This window comes from Mustela erminea, chromosome 5 (genome assembly GCF_009829155.1).
Source record: "Mustela erminea isolate mMusErm1 chromosome 5, mMusErm1.Pri, whole genome shotgun sequence".
Taxonomy (NCBI): Eukaryota; Metazoa; Chordata; class Mammalia; order Carnivora; family Mustelidae; genus Mustela; species Mustela erminea.
The window spans coordinates 1,226,118-1,252,069 of record NC_045618.1 but is presented as its reverse complement, the minus strand read 5'-3'; the positions used below and the strand labels follow the sequence as shown (position 1 = coordinate 1,252,069).

At 56.9% G+C, this 25,952-nt stretch overlaps 1 protein-coding gene across 1 annotated transcript in view; it reads left to right on the top strand.

The window, feature by feature from the left end:
• LOC116590299 (5-formyltetrahydrofolate cyclo-ligase-like) overlaps window positions 1–3,786 on the top strand; it is a 35,207-nt gene extending 31,421 nt beyond the window's left edge. The window contains exon 3 of the mRNA XM_032341913.1: window positions 3,114–3,786. Within this exon, the coding sequence (XP_032197804.1) occupies window positions 3,114–3,349 (236 nt within the window). The 3' untranslated portion in view covers window positions 3,350–3,786. The remainder of the gene's footprint in view (window positions 1–3,113) is intronic.
• The last annotated feature ends 22,166 nt before the right edge of the window (window positions 3,787–25,952 follow it).

The following is a 25,952-nucleotide window of genomic DNA, read 5'->3' as shown; positions in this document are numbered from 1 at the left end:
TGAGTTCAGGCCCGGTGTTGGGCTCCACTCTAGGCATGGAACCTACTTCAGAAACAAAAATGAAACAAACAAACAAAAAAACAAAACAGAAAAAACAAAAAACTCCCAATAAACAAGAGTCCAGGGACAGATGAGTTACAAGAAAGTCTATGCAACATTTAAGGACGAGTTACTACTTACTGTCCTTGAATGTTCCAAAAAAAGAGGAAGGAATGCTTCCAGATTCATTCTGAGAGGCCAGCATTACCCTCCTACCAAACCCAGATAAAGACGCTATAGACACAGAAGAGATCCCTGATGAACAGGAACCAAAGTCCTCAACAAAAACTGGTGAACCACATTCAGCGACACAGTAACAGCATCACTCCTGGAGATCAAGTGGGATTTATCCCGGGGCGTATGGAGGACGGCTCTGTACTCCCCAGTCAGCGCACATGGCCCTCACGTGAGCAAAATGAAGAATACAAATCGTGGCCACCCTGATAGCTGCAGAAAAAGCCTCTGACAAAATCCAACACGTATTCCCGATGACCGCTCTAAACAAAGTGGATCTGCGTGCACAAACCTCCACACGGTGAAGGCCGTGGAGGAGAAGCCTGCGGCCAGCATCCGTCCGTGGGAAAGAACGGCGAGCTTGTCCCCCAAGATCAGGGACAAGATGAGGATGTCCCTCTCACCAGCGTTATTCAACGTAGTACTGAGTGTTTTAACCACAGCAGTTCGACAAGAAAAAGAAAGAAATCCACACGGGTGTGGAAGAAGTAAAGCCTCCACTGTCTGCAGACAACATGGTACCATATATAAAAATCCGAGAGACTCCAGCTGAAAATTGCTAGGATTGATAAACGGTTACAGTAAGGTCCCGGATACAAAATTAATGTACGGAGATCACGTGTCTTTCGGCCCTTTCTGGTCTTCTCTGGAGAACTGTCTGCTCAGGTCCTCTGTCTGTGGTGGGGTTGGGTTGTTTGTTGTTTTTCTGCCAACCTGAGGGGGTCGCTTTGCCTCTACCTCCTGAACCTTCATACCCCAACCTGGCAGACTCCTCTCTCGTGACCCCTGCTCCTCAACGGGGTCCTTCTGCCCTATCTGTGTCCCCCACCCCCCGCCCCTGTTACTCTGCTCCTGCGACCTTCCCTTACTTTCTGAAACATACCTGAACCCAGTTCTGGCACCTCCTTAAACACCCAGGTCCCACCAAGGTTCCCACATGTCCTTTCCCGACCAGCCGGCACACGGCCTGTCCCTGTCCCTGTTGCTTTCAGGCAGTTGGCAGAGCTTCTGCGGGGATGGGGGTCACACACTCGCTCGTTTTATCCTGGCTGAGCTCCATCTCCGGCAGGAGCCTGGGAAACGATGTGTGTGCGCACGCGTGTGTGTGTGTGCGCACGTGCGTGTGCGCACGTGTGTTTGCGTGCATGTGTGCGTGTGTAGATGACGGAGCCGAGCTTTCCGCCCCAGCGTGCTCTGGCAACACGGGAGGACCCGGAGCGAGCCCGGTCTCCGTGCATGCACCCCCGTTCATCCCATGGGAGGAGGAGGAGCCGGCCGGGGTCAGGGAAGAAAGGGAAAGTCGGGGACCAGGGCCCGCGAGCAGGTTTGGCCAGGAAAGACAAGCCGGTTTACACGGAAGGTCACGACAGCGGTCGGAGGCGGGCTCTGCGGGCTTCTGGCAGGCACCGCTTGGCAGGTGTGCGCTGGGCTCACCCCGCACGTCTGCGCATAGTCAGAGCAGCTGCGGCCCTCGGGGGGCCAGCCTGGCCGGCAGTCTGAGCACCTCTCCCTGAACACCCTGTTCCCGAGGAGTCACGGCTTCCAAGCTGGGACGTTCTTGGCAGCGGGCTGCCTGGGGAGTGTGTCCGTGCCAAGCTCGAGGTCGCCCAGAGGCTCCCACACAGCCATCAGGCAGCCAGCAGGGGAGGCCGCTGGGCCCAGCCCCGAGTCGGGCTTGTGCGGTGGCTCTTGATTTGTCCCACGTACTTGCTGCCGGACACTAGCAGGGCCCCCAGTGGGACTGACCAAATCCGAGCAGCTCTCACGTCGCGGTCTGTCCTGCCTCCTTCACGGACCTCCCCACACCCCTCACAGTCGCCGGCGTTTTGTTGCCTCCGAGACCCTGCCTTGCACCCCGAGCCCCGGCAACCTGCTTTGTCTCGATCATGTGTGTCCACTCCTGGTCCCCGTGTTCCCTGGCAGGATTCCAGCCAGAGGACAGTTGAGGCCCCCTTTTGTACCTTTAAAATGTCCCTGTCTGGGCTGAAGCCTGCTCTCCTGTGAGTCCGGGGAAGCTGACAGCCAGGCAGGCCTTGGCGCCCCCCACCGCTGTCCTCATCTGCCTGATTGCTGACGTGGAGGACAGCTCCGTCCCTTGCAGCTTCTCTCGGACCCTCTCTCGCCCCTCCAGTTGTCACGGTGCTGGGACACTGGCTCCCCAACCTGGTCGGTGTGTGGGATCGCAGAGATGCTTTAAAAAAGAAAGAAAAAATGTTCTTAGTCGCTATCCAAGGAAACTCTCTGTGGGTGTGGATGGGGTCTGGGAATCTGGCGTTTTTTTACATATGGTTGACCTTTGAACTACTCGGGGGTTGGGGGTGCCACCCTCCCCATGTGGCCGCAGATCCACGTGGGACTCTCTTCTCCTCCAGAGCGTACCTGCTAGTAGCGGCCTGTCGCCCGGAGGACTTGCCGTTGACACACACAGTTGGCGATCACGTCTTTCGCGCGCTCTCTGTGGTGCGCTGTGTCCCGCAATGCACTAAGCCAGAGGAAGGCAAACATTGTCAAGAAAATTGTAAGAACAAGGAAGTGCATTTACAGCACTATCCCCTATTGTAAAACACATCCACGTGGCCGTGGGCTTCCACGGTGCAGACCCACGTCGTCCGAGGTGTACACAGGGGAAAGCCTGGAGACATGGGGATGGGCTCCCGGAGCCGCTGAGTGTCCGTCCTGGATTCTCTGACCTGTGCTCACCGGATTTTCTAGAGCGGTCGTGTGTTTCTTCATCAGTTGAGGAGAGGGTAGATGTCATTCCACAGCGGAACGCAGACCCTGAGGGGTCCGTCTCTTCCAGAAACCGTTCACCCTCTCACCTGTGCTCCTCTCTCCCGCAGGGGGCCTCGATCTCATCTTCGTGCCGGGTCTCGGCTTCGACGAGCACGGGAACCGCCTGGGGAGAGGCAGGGGCTACTATGACGCGTACCTGAAGCGCTGTCTGCGGGAGCAGGACGTGGGGCCCTACACCATGGCCTTGGCCTTCCGGGAGCAGATCTGCCTGCAGGTCCCCGTGGACGAGAATGACATGAAGGTGGACGAAGTCCTGTACGAGAGCCGTCCCCCTAAACCCTGACGCCCGCGGCCCCGGCTGTGTCCCAGACCACCTGCTTTCCAGTGTCGCTGATGCTAAACCACCTTCCCAAACCGGGCAGGACGTGAATAAAAACGCAGGCGATGACAGCGTGATCTGCAGCCTGTCTTGCTGGTTGGCGACGTGTCAGGAAGTCTCTGCAGCGTTTGGGGAGGCGCTGTGGTCCCAACCGAGGGTGAGGGCCGGGGATCTCGCCCCATGGGGACACGGTCTCAGCGCGTCCTGTCCTGGGCCTGCTCAGTCTTGGACAGGCTGGGCAGGCTCAGCGACTGTTCACTGACCTGTCCGTGTGTGCACAGTTTTCCCGGAATATTCTAGCACTTCGTCGTGACTTCATTTGCTCCCCCTGTGAGTCCATGTCTGTGTAGCTCTTGACAGTCTAGACCAAGACCTTTTCGGATTTAAATGCTTTACTTCCATCTCCGTGTCTCTGTGTGTCGGTCACTTAGGATTTAAGGTCTAATGTCCTATGGGTTAGAAATTCCTTGTTTGCTTGTGATGTCTGCTTTGGAAATGAACCGCGCCATGGGCTGCGGGCTGGCAGATGGCCTCCCAGCGTGGGAGCCGGGATTCTGTGCAGGAGGTTTGCTCGTGCCCGGAAACCGGGCATCTTCTAGACGCTGCTCTCACCCCTGCGCCCCGCCTGTGCCGGGGCCTGTGGCGTTCACCTCTGGAGTGCCGCTGCCGCCCGTCCCAACCCCTCTCCCGTCCCCTCACTCCCGGGGTCCAGGCTTGCAGCCTTTGCAGGATCCTGATCCACTTTTGGCCTCTTTTGCCCACAGTCTGGCACTGTCCTCTGTTTCCCAAACTCCAGTCCAAGTGACCTTACAAAGCGTGAATCTGGGAGTCTGGCCATTCAGGGCCTACAGGTAATGGGGAGCGGCCGGCTGCCTTCTCCTGCAGGAGGCCCCCTCCGCGGATGCGTGTGTCTGTGCCCCTCCCTGAGCGGTGCGGGTGTCGCTTGCCTTTCGCACCCGGTCGCACGCTTGCCCCGTGGGCCGCGATGCCCTGTCTCTGTTCGCTCACCTGGACGCTCCCATATATGCTTCACGACTCAGCTCGGGCGTCTCGTCTTGTGTGGCGTCTTCCTCCGTGGCCCCGGGCAGAGTTAGTGTCCCTCCACCCGTGTGAACAGCCCCGGTCGTGTCCTCCTTGTCACACTGTCCTGCGCATCGACTGTTCGCTGTCACGTCTGCCTCTTCCCCAGACCGTGAGCTCCGAAGAGGAGGGACGGTGCTGGCCGTTTCCCATACGTGGTGGACGCCTGTGCGTGCAGTTGGTGTTGGAGAGCGTGGGAATGAGGGAATGCATTTAAACCACGGGTCCGGGGTGCCTGGGTGGCTCAGTGGGTTAAGCTGCTGCCTTCGGCTCAGGTCATGATCTCAGGGTCCTGGGATCGAGTCCCGCATCGGGCTCTCTGCTCAGCAGGGAGCCTGCTTCCTCTTCTCTCTCTGCCTGCCTCTCTGCCTGCTTGTGATCTCTGTCAAATAAATAAATAAAATCTTTAAAAAATTAAAAAATAAAAAAATAAACCACGGGTCCGTGTTCTTTGGATAATAGCATTCGATTTGGTGATTTATGCGTGAAACTAAAAAAATGTTTTAAAATTGTGAGATTCACGAGATTCCGGAAGGCCAGAGGGCTGTGGGTCTCCTGCCCAGAAGCGGTGACCCTGGTGGCCAGGACTGGGTGGTAGTCCTCATGCAGAGCCTATCGGGAAGGGGAAAACCCCCGCGTCACGGGTAATGCCCATCGGGGCATAAGCAGAGGCTGAGCACAAGAACTTGAGCCCAGGGGATGAGCCGGCGTGATCCGGCCGTGGGTGAGGGGGATGGTCCAGGCAGAGGCGAATGGCCATCGGGGCTGCGGCAGAGCTCCAGCGTCCATCCGCAATGCTGCCCTGCCTACACCCGGGTGTGACTTACCAAGAAGGTAAACTGGAGAGGGGAGCCGCCGGCGTGCATGACTAGGAATGTCCAGTCACCCGGTCCCACTAATCTGGGAGTGATGCGTGCGTCTAGGTGGAGACAGCTCCCTGCAGAAGTCCGGGTCCTGGGCCCCATTCTCCTCCTCTCTCGTTCAGAGATCGTTGAAATCCAGCTGGTCACACAGTATTTTCATCGTGTGTTTTTGCACTTACATCCTGCATGAGCCCTTGAGCTCCTCACGGGCAAGGTCACGGGGGTCTGGGGCTCACCCCAGTCCCCGGCACAAAATAATAATCCGTAGATTCTCGAGAAACGAGGGTACAGCCTGCGGCGGCCTGGGCCGTGATGTGCCCTGGCTGCTTTGCACGTTGGCCGCCACCTGCTGCCGGGATTCTGTCCTTCAGCCTCATCTCCCAGTTGGATTCTTCTAGAACGGTTTCTGTTACGCCGGCTACGTGGCCCTTCTGGACCGGTCCGTGTGTGTCCCATGGTCTGTGCTGCTCGGCCCCATTCACCTCTCATGGTCATCGTCCCTCCCGACCTGCTGTCCCTTGTAGGGCTGCTCTCTCCTGCCTGCGCGCCCCTCCCCAAATGCAGGTTTATATGCTTAAAAAGGAACCACAGACTGCTTTCCAGATAATATCAGCCACAACAGGAAGCAGGCACAAATAAAAGAGATGAGACCACAGAAGCCACCGATCATCTGTATTCTGTGATGCACTGAATTTCCAAAAGGGAAAGCCGTGATGGAAAATTTTTTGAAATTTACTGTTTTTGAAAACCTTATTTTAATCTCCCTGGAATGACTGAAACGCCTGGTTCTAATTTCATTTCTCTCAGTGTTGGGTTTGAAGGGCTTTATAGCTGAAAACAAAACCTTCCAGAGATGCACGGACCCGTCCAGAAGCCCTGTGGCACTTGCTGAAACTGGCGCTGCTGTCCACCAAGTTTGCGGAGGTCTTTTTTTCTTTTTAAGTTGAGGTTGGGCTTGTGAACACCTGTGGTCTTGATGTAGCTCGTTGCTGCGTGTTACTCAGAAGATGCGGCATCTTCCCTTGGTCAGCACGCGGCTTTGAAACTAAATGAAACTTGAAAGACTCTGAATCGAGTCAGAGCAGCCTTGCTCCCTGGTGCTTTGGTTGTGCAGATGTGGACGTGTTTACAGGTGCCACGCGTGGTCTGTGGCAGCACGATCAATGGAATGGTGAGGATTTTCCAAATCAACATTTCCAGCATGTGCTGTGTGTCACAGACGTTCCCTTCTGTCTCTTCAGTGGAACGTGACTTCTCCCCACAAGAGCAGCTGTATGTTCTGTGGCACTGTATGCTTAGGGAATGGGCCACTGGTGGCCATTTGTACCACAGAAAAGTCAGAAAATGTGGAGCACTCACCTTTGTGTAAAGTTCACACAGGGGTGCCTGAGGGGCTCAGTCAGCAAAGACTCGGCCTTCGGCTCACATCATAATCCTGGGGTCCCAGGATCAAGCCCCACGTCAGGCTTCCTGCTCAGCGGGGAGCTGCTTCTCCTTCTCTCTTCGCCCCTGCCTCTACTTTTGCTCTCTGGCTCTTTCTCTCTGTCAAACAAATACATAAAAATTAAAAAAAAAAAAAGTACATGCAAATTTATCTTGAAGCTTCACAGCTCTTTTTAAAAGTGTTTTATCCTGGGATTGTCAGAGAAATGTAGGTGAACCAAAATATTTCTCCTGGGTCTCTCCTAGCCTAAAATATCGTCAGTGTTGTCTGCTGTGCCGTAGAATCCTCCGTGGCACAGAATCACAGTGCCGTCAGTCACGTGGTGTGCTTCTTGTCCCTGAATGATGGGGTGATGCCGCGGCTGAGCCTCCGTGGGGGTCCACCCCGCTCCCCGGCACAGGCAGATGCCAGCCAGAGGCGTCCCGTCCTGGCTCTGCTTATGTCGTTTGTCCTAAAACACGGTCTTGGGGAACACGTCAGCTGATTCTGAGGCTCCTGTCCTCATGACTTCGATGTCTTTAACATCTCAGCTTTTCATTCGCTCTTCTCACGATGAGACCATAAGCTAGGACATGCTGGAAGCTTCTGTCCTTTTATCCAGCCTCTCCCACCCTGGACAATTTATTCCAGAACTTACGTCTTTGGATGGTCTGCCGTGTTTCCCCCTGTCCTCTAGTAGAAGATGTTACTTTTCGGGGTTTGTCCCCCTCGACTGTTTCATGAGTTTCCCCCGTAGTTCCATGGCGGGAGGAACGAGTCTTTCGTGGGTGGCGTGCTGCTGTCCGTGCGTTCTTCTTTAAAGGCTTACAAACATTTCTGATTCCTTTCAGTGAACACTGTTGAAGATGGGTTAGAGTTAGTATTTTCTGAGATAGTGGCTCTTACTAAAAGCATCGTGGGGGTCCGTCTTCATCTTCTGGGTCTGTAACCTCCGGCGACCATGGTCATATAGGAAGGAGCTCGTTGTTAGCTGTGATGAGCACAGATTCCTGCTGGAGGGTCCTGGTGAAAATTTCAGCTTTGGGGGCTCCCTTCTTGGCAGATGTTACTGCTTTTCCTTGTCGTAGGGAGGACGAGTAGCTTTCGTCAGGAGCGGAGACACCAGCTGCTGCTGCTCACTCCCGCTTGCCTCCGGAGAACTGTCTCTGTTCGGCTGTTTCTCTACCGGAGTCTCTTAGAGCCACTCACGCATTTTAAGAGGGTTGGCTCAGTGAGAGCCACATGGGTAGGTCCTCGTACCTGGGGCAGCAGAAGATGCCTTGCTAGGCGGACAGCGAGCCACCTTCCCCCACCCATGTCCCACGTCCCCCTCCTGTTCCCCCAGCACAGCTTGCAGACCAACCTGACTTGGGACTTCTGACAGCAGGTGCGACAAGTTCCGATGTTGGAACTTGTAGCAAAAGTCCTTGTCTTGAAAAGATAAAAAAGTAAGTACAAAGAGAGATTCTAGTTTCTTCTTCCCAAACCCCAGTGGACCGCCAGCCAGCTCCTGGGGTGTGTCCCTCATGTGGAGACACCACTGCTGTGAGGCCCGTGCACATGGCCGGGTGGGTTTGGGGGCTGGTCTCACGGCTCAGTCCACAAAGGGGGCTTGTGACTTGATGGCCCCTGCTATCCCCTGGCCCCTCCTGACCTAGGGCCCGTATCTTGTCTCCTGATGGTGTCAGCCCTTCTGTGACCCTGGCATCTCTGGCCCCTGTGTCCCAGCCCCCCGTCTCCATCTTTGTCCGGGTGCTCTGCCGGGGGCTCTTCTCTTGCTCACAGTGTTTGAATAGAAGGAGCGACGTCGGTCAGGTCTCTATAAACGGAGCATGTCCCAGAACCCTGTCACCTGGGCAGCAGCAGACCCCTCTCTTGGCTCTTCCCCGGCACATGCCTCCGCTGACCAGGACCTGCCTTCTGGGGGCAGCGGGGATTTCTAGGACGAGACAAAAGACTAGAAACACCGTCTCAGTCCCCACTTCTCTTTTCATTTTATTCTCTTTCCACTGCCATAGCAGCTGTTTTCCATCGTAAGATTTATTATTTGTGGTTAATGTTAGTATTTGTGGTTGATTCGGACAACAGACCGTGTGAAAACCAACCGACAAGGTGTCTGCAGGAAAACCCATCCTGTTTCATGGTTTGGGCTATAATGTATCTTGTGAATATCTTCTTTATACTTTTGATCTTAAACATGGTACATTTATAAAGTATGCTTTTGAAGCAAACATCGTTTCAATGGTGAATCAGACCCCAAAGAGTTTGCTTGACTGTAAATGGTGAGCATTTATTTGGTTTATCACGGAGAAATAATCTCTTTGGGACTCAAATGCAAAAGGGTTTATTTCCTCCCAAGCTTAGCAACAACGAGTACTGTGTTACTCTGGAGATCTGGGTTGGGAGACTCCAGGAGTACAGAGAGTAGAAGAGATACACTGTAGAAGACACACATTGTAGAAGAGATACACTGTAGAAGAGATACATTGTAGGAGAGATACACTGTAGGAGAGATACACTGTAGGAGAGATACACTGTAGGAGAGATACACTGTAGGAGAGATACATCGTTGGAAGTCCTGAATTTTTACTGTTATTCAGATCCAGCAGTATGGTAAGATAGCAAGGGTTACTCCCTGAAGTGATGCCGAGCACAAGAACCGGCGGACGGTGGAGATCAGTGTGCTCAGCTCCTCCCCGTCCGCCATGTCATCCCACGTGATTGTCATAAAACATGACCTGTGTCATTGCCTGCTTCACGACGCCAGATGGTTTTCTGTGGCTCAGTGAGGGAGGTGTGAGCCTTTGGCATGCACACAGAAGCCTTTCCGATTCAGCCTGGGTGTTTCTTCCTCTCTCCCGTCACAGACACACATGCGTGCCTCTTTTCCTCTCAGACCCATAGTGCTCGTTAGGCCAGGCCCCAGCGCTAAGGGCAGGAGCTGGGTCACACAGCCGGGAATTGGAGTCGGTGTGTCACAGGAGGGGCGAGTGAGCGGCGGGTGGTTGGGCAGTGGCCATGTCCGGCACCGGCATGTTCCGGAAAGTTTGTCAACAGACAGATCACTCCAGGGGTCTGAGTACAGGCTCTCATTTGGCAGGTGTCAGGTGCACCCAAAACTCTGCATTTCTGACCTTTTCCGGCCATGCCGTGGCTGCTGCTGGGCTGCGCCTGCTGAGTGCAGGGTCTGAGCTGTGCTGTCCCCGTGGTAGCCCCAGTCACAGATGGCTTCTAAAATTTAAAAAAAAAATAAAGGAAATTTGAAATTCGCTTCCTTAGACATCCTAGCGACAGTCCGTGTGCCTGCCATCCCGAGTCGTGCAGGGTAAACACTCCTGCCGCTGCGGAAAGTTCGTGGGAGCGCGAGGTCTGCCTGCTCCGTCACCTGCTAGAGCAGGGCCCTCCTCAGTCAGAGCTCTGGGGGCAGGGCGCTGGGATTAGCGTGTAAGACGAGTTCTGCAAGAGGTTCTTAGACAGGCTGAGAGTCCAGGGGTCTAATATCTGGGGCCCAGAGATAAAGAGAACGTGGGACTAGGCAGCTGTCACAGCCGACAGGCGGCCCAGCTGAGATGGGAGCGTCCTCCAGGCCAGCCACGGCTGTCGGCTGTCGGCGCGGTTGTCTGAAAGCAGGAGTCGCCTGCTGGAGCCGACCTGGAGCCGACCGCGGACACCAGAGCTACCTGCGGTCGCTGGAGCCAGCAGTGCCGTCAGGTGTGCTGCGGGGCCGGAGTGTGGTGCGCTCTGGTCCCCTCTGCCTTCTGGTCTACCAGGCGCCTGCATCTGCCCAGGACTGGAGGCTGCAGTCGGCTTCAGGGACGACTCTCAGGCCGGCAAGTGCACTCGGGACTTCTTCAAGGCTGTCTTCTCCTCCTCTTGCCCCCGCACCCCCACCCCTGGCACCGTCTCCCTCCCCTGCTCCCCTTCTTCCTCCTGCTGCTCCTTCCCCTCCTCCCCTTCTTCCCCTCCTCCCCCTCCCCATCCTCCCCCTCCCCATTCTCTTCCCCTTCCCTCCTCCTCCTTGCAAAACCCTGTCACTCAAGCGCATGTGCAAACCTGGATGTATGGGGACATTCACACACCAGGGGGCAGCTGGTGACCAGTATGGGGGGGGGGGCAGGGGATAACATCTCTCTGCTCCCAACCTCGGAGCAGACAGTTACGAGGCACATTCTGCATTGCTCCTCGCGGGGTGGCCAGGCAGGCAGGACCAGACCTCTGCCCGTGGTCATGATCAGCTTGACACCTCCCCCTGGGGTGAGCTGCCCCCCTTCTTCCCTGTTCTTGGGCCTCCCTCCAGTGTCCTGGCACGTTCCAGGTGCACTCCTTGTCCCAGGCCCTGTGTTTCCAGGACCCAGGCTAAAACAGACAGTCCTGTCCCTTCTCTTAGAGTGTGTGGCTGTCTGTCACCCAGCGTCCCTGCTGTGGAACCTGCAGGAACTCCAGCTGGAAGAAGTCCCGCCTGACGCCCTCTCCCGTGGTCACTGCACATGGAAAGCAGACAGGTATGGACCGGCTGCTAAAGCTGAGCCCCGCAGCGCAGCAGCCGCACCAGGGCCCGGAGGACGGGGGTCGCGCTCCCCTGGTTTCCGGATGGCGGTGATATGTGGCGGATGGGTGAACTTTGTTCTACGTGCTGTTGGAGAGGTTCTCCAGGAGCAGAAAGTGAATTAGACGCTGTTGTCTGAGACCACTTCATGTCTGAACAGGACAGCTGGGGGTTTGCTTCAGGCCAACACTGAACTTGAGAAATGAGCTCTATTGGAAGCGGCCGGGTGCTGACACGCACTGCCCGTCCCCTCGCGGGGCTTCGGTAGCTGCTGGCTCAGAGCTGAGACCCTCCCCTGGAACTGTCCTTGGCTGAACAGTGCTCTCTTTCCCAAGGTTACAGCCCTTGCTTGGGGGTGTGCCTGGTTCACCCCCTTGCTTTGGGTCTGATCCCCCCTCCCCCACCAGAAAACAGTGCTCCTACCACATTCTGGGCTCCTGTCCCAGCCCCGGGGGCCTGCAGGTGCCTTTTGGGTCACCGTATCCGGCTTTTCTTGGAGGAAGAGCTTGCGTGTGCCAGCTGCGGCTAAGCATAGGGTGCCATGGCTCGGAGCTCTGAGGGGAGGCAGGGGACCTACAACCTGGCTGTCTTCCCCGAGGCTCAGCAGGTGCATCACCGACCAGGAGCTCCGCCAGATTGGGTGGGAGGGCCCTGCCCCTGGGAGCTGCGGATGCGGCAGGCTTTCAGGGAGCGCCTTCCATGTCTCCGCACCACCAACCAGGGCTCTCTTCTTCCTCTGAGTTCAGGCAGAGCTGAGAGCCGGGCAGGGACTCAGAGGGAGGCCGGGGGCAGTGGCCGCCATGGAAGTCATGTGTGGGAGGGATGGATGGGAGGGTGTGCCCCACACTAGGTCCCCGCGTTGGACACCCTCACCCGCCTGCCGCCATGAGCACTACTGGCCAGACACCCACAGCCCCCCGACCCCCCACCCCCGGTGGTAGCCAGAGCCGACCCTGGGGCAGGGAGCACTCTTTTCTGTGAGGAAGTCACATCCAGAAGGCAGGAACTGGTAAAGGCTGAACCCAAAGCACTCTGTCCCTTGTGTGAAACTCAGGTGGCCGGCGGGAGCAGGGGAGACGGCGGTGGTCCTCCTCCCAGAGCCCATGACGCCCGACAGCTGCTTCCCACATAGTTCCATGTAGCGTTAGGTGTGGCATTCTGTGTCACAGCGCTCTCAGGTGCCACATGCCTGTTCCATAGTCGGGGAAACCGAGGCCAGGGCCATATTCCAAGTACCCGGTGGCTGCGGACTGGAAGCGAGCCCATGTCCCTCTCTGCCCGCACCCCACCCCCAGACCCCTTCCTGCACCCCCCACCCTCCCGGCGAGTTCTTCTGGGGTCTGGAGCCTGGGCTCCGTGGGGGCCTGGTTGCTTGAGCTTGGCACTGTGCCCAGGCCCACAGTTGGGCAAAAGGGGCGGTCAGTCACCGGACTAAGGTGGAAATGCTGGGGAGAGAGCCCCCTTCCTCAGGCCCTGGCCAGAGAGGCTGGAGAGGGGTCACGGGCCTCTGCAGTGCGTGACGGCAGCTCCTTCCACGCAGGGCCGAGCGGGCTGGCTGGGGTTTACTCTCTGGCTCGGGAGTGCCCATCCTCCCTGCGGCGCCCCCCGGGTCTGAAGAGTGGCTTCCCAGACTGCCTGAGCCCACCACCTGCTCACGGGGTGCCCTGGAGCTGTGGCTTGAGGGGTGAGGGCGAGCTGCTCCGTGACCCTCTGCAGCGGGATCACCTCTGTGGCGGGTGGAAATGCTGATTCGCAGGCCTTGCCCCGAGTTGACCAAATCAGTCTCTCCCAGTGGAGGGGTCCTAGAACCCACATTTATAAAAAGTACCACCACCCACCCGTGTCTTGGCCCAATTATCAGGGATGTTGAGGTCACTGGTCGTTAATAAATAATACAAGCAAATAACAAATTAATAAAATTTAAGTTTTAACCTTTTTTAAAAAAATAGAACTTTTGTTTGTTTTTGGTTCTTAGCAGTTTTGCTCGATGTGCCCAGATGCAGTTTTCCTCGTATGTGTCCTGTTTGGGATTCGTAGCCCTTCCCGCATGCATGGTTTGATGTCTTCGGGTCAGTTCGGGGAATTCTGACATTACCTCTGTACAGATTCCTGCGTCCTGTTTGCTCTTTCCTCTCCAGCCCCCACCACGCCCCGTCCTGTCCTGTGCACCCCCCTCCCTCCAGGATTTCCCGTCTGTTTCTTCTTCTCTCTGCTTTTCCAACCCGGTATTCGCTTCCCGCCTGTCTTCGAAGTCACTGACCCTTTCTCCAGCTGTGCCTGATTTGCAACCAAACGTACCCACAGAGTTCTTGGTCCTGGTGATTGGATCCTGCACTTCTAGACTTCGTGTTTGATCTTTTATTTTATTTTTTCAAAATTTTATTTATTTACTTGTCAAAGGGAAAGAGAGAGAGAGAGAGCCTACAAGTAGCAGGAGCAGCAGGCAGAGGGAGAAGCAGACTCCCCATGGAGTAGGGAGCCTGATGCGGGGCTCGATCCCAGGACCCTGAGGTCATGACCTGTGCCGAACGCACTCAGCCGACTGAGCCCCCAGGCGTCCTTGTGTTGGAACTTTTTAAAATTTTCTTTGCTAACATTCTCCATCTGGTCCTTTGTTTTCTCGGACATCTTTGTCACGGCTATTTTGAAAGCGTCTGTCTGGTAATTCCCAAATTGAGTCTCTCTGGGTCTCTTTCTACGTCTGTTTCTTCTGTTGGTTCTGAGCCTTCTGCTTCTCCCGTAGTGTGATTTGCTCCCGGACGTCGGGTACGATGTGTGAAAACCGTGAAGTGACTCGAGGGTCTGGGTGACTCCATCTGCTTCCTGAGAGGGGGTGCTTGTACTTTCGGAAGTGAGGGAGGGGCCGACGTCCTAACCGAGCCTGGGATTGAGCAGACTGGAAGCCAGGCCTCGGTCCTCGTGCGAGCCGGTCTGTTTCTGCTGGGCTTCGATCCCATCTGAAAGCTTGGGGTGCGTGCCAGCCTCCCTGATCACCCTGAGCCCCAGTCTTGCCCTCCCAGGGGTCAGACTCTAAGGGCTATGCTTGGCCTCACAGCCCCTTGGCTGCTGGTTCTGTTTCGTCCTTCTCTCGACGTCGGCACTGACCAGCTCCTACAAAGCACAGCTTCTCAGCTTTTAGATTTTAACCAGGAATCAGTAGATGCTCAAGGTGGAGGGCTGTGCTGAGTATCGGGTCCCCTTTGTGATTTCGTTCTGAGATCTCTGAGCCGCCAGAATACCTCCCATGTTTTATTGCTCTAGGATATTATTATTTTTATTTTTTAAAAAGATTTTTATTTATTTATTTGACAGAGAGATCACAAGCAGGCAGAGAGGATCCTGCTTTTCCCTCTCCCTCTGCTGCTCCCCCTGCTTGTGCTCTCTCTCAAATAAATAAATAAAGTCTTTAAAAAGATAAAATAAATCTCCCTTTAATTTTAAATTAACAAAATTTTAATGTGAGAAGTGCTGGACAAAAATCAGCTCTTTGCTTGATCGTAAGAAACACCTGAGGCCCTTGTTTTAAAATGCTGCTTTCCGGGTCCTGCTGCAGGCATGCCGAGTCGGAGACGCGCCTGTGGTCCCAAGCACCTCGAACAGAGCATTCTTGGAAAAAGCTGAGCAGGGGGCTCTTGAGAGCCCTGAGCGGGAATGTCGTGCTCTGGTTGCCCGCGTGTATTCCTGTCACCCCCAGGAGCCCATGCACACAGCGACCCCTCCGTGTTGGGGGGAGGGAGCTCCATGGTGCTGCTGGGCAGAGAGGGAGGGCGTGGCTTCTTCCCCCGACCCCAAAGCTAGTCTGCCTCCCGCACCAACAGGAGTGGGCGCTTCCTTTGCTGAATTATTCCCAATTTCATCTGTGACATTTTAATCAGAAATGAAAAATGATTGGCCTTTCACTAGCATTTCGGTCCGAGAGGAGATGACGCACGCCTCGGAGCTACAGGGATTCAGTGGCTTTGGTGCGAAAGGCAGAGTGTGAGAGAGGAGCAGGGGCCCAGATGCCGGGCGTCAGGGCGTGTCCAGGGTGCGCGGTGGGCCAGGAATTGTAGGGGTCCCTCTCCACCTCCCGTCCTGCCGTCACTGGTGTCAGCTCCGTTGTCCTGCTTGACAGTCTGCAGACGACCGTCCTCGGACTGGGGTGTGGCTCTGAGCGTCTCCGCAGACGCCCTTTATAGCCCGTGGACTCCCCACCATCCTGCGGAGACGTCTCTTTCCTGAGACCTCCTCACCTTTGCTCTCCCTGCCCTTTCCCCTTCCCTCCCCCTCCCTTCCTCCCCTCTTCCTGTTCTGAAATTGGAAGGGGGGGAGCCCTCTGGTACCCTCTCCCCCTCCCTCCCCGCCACATTGTTGCTCAGCCAGGAGGGCGGGGCTGTCACAGGCCCTCCCTTGGTCCACCCAGCAGGACTCCGGGCCCTCCTTGTCCCGCTCCAGGGGCCCAGCAAGTGCTCCCCAGATTGGGAAGAAAACTGTGAGCTCTGCCCGGTGGAAACAGACACACAAAGGTAATTCGTAAAAGAAGAGACAAACGTTCAATTGCATGAACCACCAAAAGCACGGATGAGACCGTGTGAGAAGTACAAGCTAACGGGCGCAGCGGTGTGGGGAGACGGACTCTCATGTATTGCTCCGCGGGTGTGAGCTCTTCAGTCTTTCTGGGAGGCATTTTGGCAAAATGTAGCAAAAGTCTTATAATTTGCCATGATTTTTGACCCTGTGTTGTCACTTTCCCTGAAATCATATAAGCTGTTTGCAAAGCATCACGTACAAGGGCGTTCAGCCTGGAGCTGCTTTCGCAGGGGTGAGTGGTGTGAGCTCGTGGAATTCAGCCCTGTGGCCGTGGCGGGCTGCTCATTTGTGCCAGTGGACGCCAGGAGGCTAAAAGTATTGTTGACAAGTATTGAAAGACGAGGAATGTTCAAGTTCTGAAGTTAAGAAGAAAAAACTGTTTACCAAGCGGTATGTCACAATATAATTACATTTTGTGGGAAAAGATCCTGGCGGTTGTGTTTTGTAGAAACCACCAACGGAAGAAGGTGAATGATACCGTTGGCACGGCTTCATCGTGCGCAAAGAGCCGAGAGACGGGATTTTCGAAGCGAGACGAAGCGCGGGCGGTCTGGTCGCTGGCGTGCAGGCGCGGCCCATGTCCCCAACCCGAGCTCGGTGAGCAGCAGGGTCCCCACCTCCGAGCAGGTGGATCTGCCCCGGGCAGGTGTGGTCAGGTGCGCTCGGGGCCTTGCTGGGGACGGACCCTCCTCAGTCCGTTGTTGTCTCTTGTCCTCACAACCGCACTGCAGCCCTTTTCAAAGGAGACCAGCCTTCCAGAGGCCGTCGGCAGCTATGTCGTCAGCCTGTGTTCGGGAACCCGTCCCGGTTACCCCGTCATTAGCTCACGTCCAGGAACCCGTCCTGGTTCCTCCATCATCAGCGCGTATCCGGGAACCCCTCCAGGTTTCCCTGCTGAGCTGCAGAGAAGCTTCCCATGGACCACAGAGGGCAGGGGCTGGAGGGACCTGGCGTGGACAGCTGCGGTAAGCTGGCTGGGATCTGGACACAGAGCATCCACCTGTGGGACCGGGTCATTACCAGGTGAGGGTCAGAGGTCAGTTGTGGTCCTGAGCAGGGCGGAGCATGGACAGCTGCTGGAGAAGCCAGCAACGTGCCATGACTGAGCTGCTTGCGTTCAGGGGCCCCCCAGGCCACTGCAGGTCCCACACGGAGTCCTGGTGGCCAGATACTGGGGCTTGGAGGGGCCTGGCAGGCATGAGCAGGGAGCCCAGAAACAGGACATGGGGGACTTGTGGGCCGGCTGCGAGGCTGTGTTGGTGCAGAGGAGCAGCGGAGAGTGGGGACCGGACGGGCCCGCGTGCAGACGGCGTGCAAGCCTGAACTCACTCAAGTAAAAATCAGTCACTTCCTCTCCCTGCTCGAAGCCTGAACTTTATCAGTGATGTCCACTCAAGGCCATTGCTGTGTGCAGGCTCTGGTTCTCACACAGGATTCCCTCGATCCAGCAAACAAATGCCCACAGAGCCTTCCCTCCTGGGGCCTTCCTGGTGCCGCGTGCCCTGAGCCAAGCCCCTTGTCCTGGCAGAGGCCTGATGCCGACTCCTTTGTCACCGTCCTTTTAATTACTGCACGTACCCTTTACGATTCAATTATGGGCGAGAAGAGAGTTCATCAGACTCCTTGTTTTATGTGAAATTCCTTCATTTCCAAAAGATCAGAGGAACATTAAAGAACAGATGAAACTGTCGGCTGCAAATTATACGGCTCGATTTATCACGGATCTTCCGTACACAGCAGCGCCGGCTCCCGGAGTCTCCCCAGCACCGCGGGCCTGCGTGTACCACGGACTGTAGATCTTTTCATTCCGGCCCCGGACGAGACAACGCGACCTCCCCGGGGGGAGCCATCCTGTCACCGGGCGCACGGGCTCTGGGCTCCATGGCGCCCGCCAGGCTGGTACAGCAGATGGATGAGAGCTCACTGTTTCATGAAATTGCTTTCGAATATTTGCAGAATGACCTTTTCGCACTCCGTCTCACCAAAACGCATTAACCCCTTCTACACGGGATGGGAAAAGGCTATGCCGAGGTGCTCCCCCCGAGGCCTGCTTGCTCAGGAAGACAGCGCCCTGTGAGGCTGCCCACATGGGGATCTGTGTCTGTCCTAGGCCTAGTTCTAGGAGTGTGGGTATTGGTCCCGTGTGGGCACGTGAAGTCCACAGGGTGGCCATGGGGGAGGACAGGACAGCCCACAACCCCCATACGAGCTGGAGTCGTGAGGATGGGCCAGGGGCTGGGTCTGTTCTTGGCCTCCGACCTACAGTGCAGGCGCTCTGCAGAGCCAGGCCCTCTGTCAGGGGCTGACCCTACACGCCCGGGCCAGGAGTGGGGAAAGCTGAAGAAGGACTTGGGGACAACAGGGTGGCTGGGGCCCACTGCCACGTCACACCAACCAGCTGGGCCTGCAGGTCAGCGACTGTGCACCTGAGCAGATCGGCTGCTGTTTCCTCCGGCTCCCCAGACCCCGCAACTGACCCCACCCGCCTGACCCAGCCTCTGGGAAATGTCCTCACCGCGGTCCACTCTGTCAACTCGACACCCACACGCATCTCGTTAGAACACACTTAGTCTCCACGTACAGGTGAAAAAAGCTCATGTTTCACATAACGCAAGACAGCCAAACCCTTGTGCCACCAGACAGATGCCGGTCCCACCCCCAGAGGAGGACATGACGTCGCTCTTTGTCTTGGGGGTAATGTTTAGTCGTCTCTTGGCTGATTAAAACCTTCCCTCTGACACACATACGACATGTGTACACACAGATGTAAGGTTCACTGTGTGAGTGGATCGTACGTAGACGACGGAGGGTTGATGGAGCGAGAAAATCAAATATATTTGGTTTGTCTATACAAACATTTATATCAAAATGGGAAAGAACAGCCATATGTACTGTGGCCTCATTTCTACAAGTGGCCACTGGTCGTGGCCCGTCTTTGTCATTACCTTCCACTAAATCCACTACTGGCTCCACATTCCCTTTGCCTTGGGCGGGCTCCCCGGGCAGTGGGCCAAGGCCAGGATTTGGCGCACCTGTTTTGTAAAGGGTCAGATAGCAAACATTCAGGCTTTGAGGGCCATACACTGCAGAAGCAGCCAAAGACGACACTCACCAATGGCTACTGCCATGTTCCAATAAAACTTTATTGGCAGAAATAGGTGGGGGGCCAGAGTTGGCCTGTGGGCTGTAGTTGGCTGACCACTGGCTGTGCCCGTTAGAATTGGGTTGGTCTTGTTTTCCAGTTGACTTTGGTCACAGGACCTGGGAGACCCAAGAGGCACCCCAGAGAACATCCTGCAGTGGACCGTACTCCTCCTCCCTTCGTGGCACAGAACCAACCCGTTTTAACCTTAACAGTTGGTACCAGTCATCCCAGCCAGCACAGGAAGCCCCGGGCCGCTGATTCGGTGGCAAGAGGAGCCCAGTGTGGCTGATGACGGAGTCACCCTCTAAGTCAGCCAAGTCACGGTTGTGCCCTCTGGTGGAAGCATTCTTCCCTTTGGAACGAGTGCCACTAAACCGCAGATCCTAGTGCGCGACTACGGTCAACGGGTGAGCCACTCTCTCCGGGGAAATCACAGCCCCAGAGGGAGCTGCCGGCCCCTGGCCGGATCGGGAGAGCTCGGCGTACCCACGTCTTCATTCGGTCAGCAAGCGTTTATTGAGCACCTGCTGTGTGCCAGACAGCCAGAGACCATCGTGTCCTCTAGGAGCTCCCAGTCTGGTCATGGAGGCACGTCAAACAAGTCCACAGACACAGAATTGCAAATGGATGTTGTGACAGAACAGCAGAGGGGCTCCCTCGGTCGGGGGTCAGGGGACGCCTGTCTGAGGAGGCGGCTTTCCGGGAGGCACCCGAAGGATAAGGAGGGTGCACTGGTGCTCAGCACAGCCCCTGCAGGGGAGTGCCGCAGCAAGGGCCCTGGTGTGCTCAGTGGGGTAGCTGGAGGGCTGTGCCCCATGGGGAATGGGGCGTGGGAGGGGAGGGTGGAGAGTGAGTCGGGAACGGAATGTGCAAGGCTGTGTGCCGAGCGGCTTGGACATGGTTGCAGGTGCATTCCACAGCCGTGGATCAGTGGGAGGCAGGGAGGCGGCCTGCCCTGGCGGGAAGGCTCCGCGAATTTAACAAATTGTAGTAAGATACATTTCACATAAAATGTATTTTCTTCACCGTGCCTGAGTGAGTGTGCCGTCCGGGGGCGGGAAGCCCCCACCATCCCGTCTCCAGAACGTCCTCATGGTCCCGCACCGGAACTCGGTCCCCATCCAGCACAAGTCCCTCCTGCTCGGCGCCCAGCCCTGGCCCCCACCGTCTCCTCCGTTCCCCGTGACTGCCGTCCCTCCCGCACTGTGAGGTCTCCGGGGTTCTCCCGTGTGGGGCAGGTGCAGCCTGGCCTTCCTCTTCGGGGCTGAGCAGTCCTGCACCGTGCAGGGCCACCTTCTCCTGTGCGTGGACCCCCGGGTCCGTCCACGTTTCGACTCCTGTGAGCGCTGTTGCCCTGAACGTGGGTGGACACGGATCTGTCGGAAACCCTGTCTTCCCTCTTCGGGGCGCGTGCCCAGGAGCAGAGCCGCTGGGTGGTGCGCGGATTCTATACTTAGTTTCTGAAGGGCCGCCCTGCTGTTTCCCACAGCGGCTGCACCAGTTAACGCTCCCACCAACGGTTTCTTCACGCCCTTGCCAAGGTGGGTTGTTCCTGGTTTGCCTAAATAAATAAATAAATAAAGAACTGCCGTCCTCATGGGTGTGAAGTGCTCCTCTCGGTGGCTTTGATTTACGTGGGATGAGCCCTCACGTGTGGACCCTGAGGCGTCAGCGTCTTCGGAGTCCTTGCAGGGGTGCGGTCAGGCGCGGCAGGTAGTGGGGGCTGCAGTGCGGAGAGAAGGGGTCGAGTCCTGGCACCCGGGATCATATGGCCTGGCCTGGGGGAGGTCCCAGGAGGAAGGAGACCGGGGTGGGTCTCATGGAAATCCACCAAACACAAGGGGGCGAGGAGGGGGAGGAAACAGTGGACCCTGGGGTGGAAGCAAAGAGCAGAGGAGGCAAGGCAGGGGACAGGGGGCCACGGGCAGGGGAGAGGGGGCCACGGGCAGGGGACAGGGTGCCACGGGCAGGGGAGAGGGGGCCACGGGCAGGGGACAGGGTGCCACGGGCAGGGGACAGGGGGCCACGGGCAGGGAACAGGGGGCCATGGGCTGGAGAGGGAGGTGGTGCCGTGTCAGACTGGCTGTGAGGCCAGTGACCTCAGGTGGCTGGGGCATCAGGGAACGTGCCACTGCGGGGAGCTTGAGGAGCCTGGGCTCCAGCAGGGGCATCGTGGGGCTCGAACCCCCGTGGCAGAGGGTCACTGTGGCCCTGGAGGTAGTGGACCTCAGAGACCGTGTTACTCGATTCTGCATTCCCAGCCTGCGGGTCAGCAAAGCCCGTTCAGGAGTGTGGAGGATGGCCTCGGACGATGGCCGTGTCTCCTCCAGGCACAGAGTCGGCAAAATCCCGGGTCCGGCTGGGGAGAGCTCCTGCAGTTGTGATGGTCTAGTTGGCTCTGTGTGTTCCTCTTATCTAGAAATGTGTGTCATTTTGGGGCTTACACTGGCTGCACAACAGAAAAGTGAGCTAACAGCGGCTTCAACGCATAGGAATTACTTTCTCATACATCACAAGACTCCCAGAGAAGTCTGTTCAGGACCCGTGCAGCTGGGTCTAGGGTTTGGGTTTGTTTTTTAGCGCTCTGCTGTGCCATTCTTCACATGCGGGTTTTATCCTCATAGTTACAGAGTGGCTGCTCTTCCTCCAGCCATCACTTTGACATTCCAGGCAAGAGGAAAGGCAAGGCATGAGCCTATGCCAGCCGAGTTGGCTTCGTCTTCCCCGAGGTCTCACACAGTAGACTCCTGTTCGTGTCTCGCTGGCCAGACACGTTCATCTGGTCACGTCTAGCTGTGGTAGAGTTGGGAGGTATTTTAAGTTGTACACCTTGCCACGTTGCACAAAATCAGCCTTCCATTAGTGAAATAGAACACTGAGGGAAGGAGAGAACGAGTGTTGGCATGGTCCCCACAGCCGGGAAGAGAGAGGTGGTGGGTGGGGCTAGCGGAGGGGAAGGACACCCAGTGGTGCTTGTTACAAAGCCGAAATGTCACGTCAGGATTTTTTAAACGGGGCTTGAGCTGTTTTCACCTCTTTCTTGGCTCAGCAAATACTCCAATGTCTCGTTCTTTACAAGTGCTCAACTCATGAGACCGTAGCATTTCCCTTTATTCACAAACTAGTCTTTCTGGCTGCTTAGAGAAAAAAAAAAAAAAAAAAAAAAGGATAATTTTAAAATACATAATTACCCAAAGACAACATTAATTCTACTTTTGTGTCCCGGCAGGGAGCTCCATCCTGTAGAATTCATGAATGCCTGACCCAGAGAATTGTAATGAGAAGAAAAAAAAAAAAGTCACAGGAGACCAACACTTTGAATTATTGATTAGAAGGGGTTTTGCTAGGCTCTTTTGGTTTAATTACCCAGAAGACGCAAAGCAGAGAGAGAAAGACTTAGATTTGAAGGAGCTGGGGGACTGGAGGCTGCCGCATGGCCCCTGATTTCTGGAAAGCAGTAGCTGCGGGCTCAGGGGCCAGGACTCCAAGAACGGTGGAGGGAGAGGGAGCGGCGGAGCGAGTGATGAGGACCCCGTTGTGACCCGGAGAGCGCCAGGTACTGGTAAGTGGGCGGGCTGGGTGCCCGGCCGGGGGGTGGGTGGGGAGCTTTCCCTCTGTGCACAAAGGCTCCTGAACCCTGATGCCCTGAGGATTTGCAGGGCTTCCCCAGGGAGATCTCAGAGCAGCCTCTTGGGACTAAGGTCCTATTTGGGTGCAAAGGGATGGAGATTTTACCACCAAGAGAGTGGACGAAGGCTGCCCTATGCTCCGGGCAGCGGGGTGGGGGGGGGATGTCTATTAAATGAGAGCCCGCCCTGGGAAGGTGCCCCGGTAGGTGCAGGTGCTGGGCCTGGCATCCACCCAGGTGCTCTTTGCTGTGTCGTGCTGAGGGCGCACTAGCCCTAGGGAGCCCGTGCAGCCTCCTGTTGGGGTGGGGGTGCCCTCTGACCCCCCACCCTGCCAACTGCTTTCTGCCTTGAGCTCTGTGACCTCTCAGCCCCCCAAAATATCAGCTCCTTCCCACCGGAACACAGCCTCTCCCACCCCTTTCTCTTCTGGGACGTGCCCCTCTGGGCCAAGCCCGTTGTCCCTCCTCCACTGTGAGAGCCACGATGTCATTTCTTCCCGAAGGACGCTGCACACCCTCTCCTGCTCCAGGTCTAGGCCTCTGTTACGCCGTCTCCAGCTTCTCATCCTGTCTCTTCAGTTTTCACAATGTCATGTGATGCGCACCCGGGGGCTCAGTTGGCAAAGCGTCTGCCTTCTGCTCAGGTCGTGGTCTCAGGGTCCTGGGATCGAGCCCCGCATCAGGCTCTCTGCTCTCTGGGGAGCCACTTCTCCCTCTGCTGCTTCCCCTGCTTGTTCTCTCTCTCTCTCTCTATGTCAAATCGTCACCTGTGTCCTGAATGCGGAGGGACCGCGGCCCTGCCTGCGAGTGCTGGTCCACCAGGCCATGCCCTCCATCCCCGCAGGACGGCAGCATTTCCCAGGCACTGGGCAGACAGCCGGTGACGGACCGCGGGAAAACCGGTACCCTGGTATTTCAGAGCCGGCTGCTGGGGAGGGTTCTGGAAGGCTTCCTGGTAATGGGGCCTGGCGTGGTGCTGCCCGAGCTGGCCAAGATGAGAATCTCGTTCCTTCCAGGAGCCGACACGTGGCCTGGGACTCTGGGGGCCAGCAGGCCTTCTGCAGGCTCACATCTCAGTTCTCCTGCCTCCCCTCGCCAGTGAGGTGAGCACGGCGGGGTTCCGGACCAGCCTCGGCCGGAGCGTCTCTGTGAGGACCAGATCAGGGGACCCGGCTGCAAACATGGAGCCCACGACGAGTGACAGGAGCTTGAGCCGTGAGCTACTCGCCCGCTGGCCGGGAGGCTCATCCACGGACGTGTGCAGACGCGGGCTCACGCTGACACACGCGCACACATGCGCACATCTACTGAAACACCCGACAGAAAACTGGTTTTAGGTGGTTATCCGATGGCCCGTGTCCGGTCTAGTGGAGCAAGGGACCGTGACTAGAGGGTGGCGAGCCCAGCAAACAGCCCACCTGGCAGGGGCCCAGCCATGCCCTTGGGTGGCTTCCTGCTACCTCCCAGGTGTCTTTGCACTCCAGCCCAGCTTATGTGGTCAGAGTGGCCCCAGCGGGATGAGGACCATCCCTCCTGACGCTTGAGCCACCACGTGAGCTGTGCCGGCCACCACGATGCTGCTGCGGGCTGTAGCAGGAGGAGCCGCGGAGCTGAGCTGCTGTCAGGCCGCCTCCTTGCACGAACAAAGGACGGCTACCTAGTCTGGCTCCTCGGCCCAGGACACTATATCCATGCCAGCCACAGCCCACCGTCGCCCACCCTGAGAGGCCTGGCTCCCATGGCGTCCGCCCGGAAAGGCCTTTCGGATCCCCTGCACCTCCTTGGACGTTTCCATTTGGACCTCGCTCGTGGAACTCGTCATTTCTGTGCAGAGCTCCTCCGGGGACCGCTGCCCCAGCTGTCCCATCCCCACGTACTTGCTCTCCTAAACCCCAGTCTCATCAGGCCGCTCCCAGGCTGCAAAGCTGTCATCGGCCTCCGTGGCGCTCAGATAAGGTCTGTAGCCTTGCTCAGGCTGCGGGGCTCGACCTCCCACGTCTCCAGTTTCATTTCGGGCCATGCTTCCTTTCCCTGGCTGCAGACACGTTTGCCAACGCACAGTGTTGGGTTCTTCACTGCCACAGGGCCTTTGCACATGCCGGCATATACCTGGAGTTTCCCTCTCCTACTTAGCCTTCAGGTCGGAGCTTGGATGCCACTTACCTGGAAGAATCTTTGCTGGCGTGTGCTTGCCGTCCCCCTGCTCGCCCCAGACGGCCCCCGCAGGTAACTGCGCACCTGTCCTTGCGACAGTGTGAGTGGGGCGTCCCCATGAGGCCTCCCAGAGGGCAAAGCCCAGTCTGTCTCGTTTGTTACTGCGTCCACAGAGCTCAACACAGGGTCTGCCCGGAGCAGGTGCTCAGAGGCGGTGATTTGGGGGCGCCCCCTTTCTGGGTCACGTTTGCCCTGGAACAGCCCTCGCTGCCCTTCCTGTTCTGGAGTCTAGGCCCGGCCAGAACGCAGGTGTTTGTTTTTGCCGTACCCCAGGACCAGACACAGCCTCGGGCCTTGTGCTCCGGAGCGGAGTGGGGGGCGTAGTCCCAACGGCAGGGTCTGCAGCCGTCAGCTCCCCCAGCTCCCCACCCACGAGCGCCACCCCCTTCCCCCAGCACGGTGGGCTCACACCCGGGGAGAGTGTCCCACTCCGTGCCCAGGGTGGCTCCATGGATGAAACTCTGGGCGTCCCGTGGAATACTGATGCGGCAGCAAGCCCTCCTGCCGTGGGAGACACCCCCTGCGGTGCTCACTGCCCAACGCCGCTGTGGTTCTGAGCCCGTGCACATGGCCAGTGACCGGTCTCCGTGGAGGCCACGGTCCAGACGGGTAGCGCGGGAGTGACTACAACCGAGTAATCATGGAGAATTGAACTTCAAATTGTGCGACGTGCAGGAAGAATGAACACGGGGACCGATCTGCCCGGAACATCTTAATTTCTGGGATCATTATAGTCTGATGAGTTTCTCTCTCAAAAGGACTTGCTGCCAGTTGGAGGGTGAATCGCTCTGATTATGCGCCGAGCGGTAGGAGGGGCGCGGCGCGCTGGAATTAGCCGACGGGAGCCGCCGTCTGAATGCAGTATTAGCAGATTCTGTGATGTTCTATTTCTAGGTAATTAGGACTTCCTGGGCTACTTAAGAAACTTAATTTCCCATCAAGAAATACTGTAGCCGGAGCCTTTTCACGATACATCAGAGCAAGGCGAAGGGAGAGGTTTTCGGAATGAGGGGTTAGCTGCCGGAGAAGTGGGGGGTGTTCTCCGTTCTTCTGGGGAGGGCTGCTCCACGCTGCTGGAGGTTGGGCGTGTCCTCTGCTC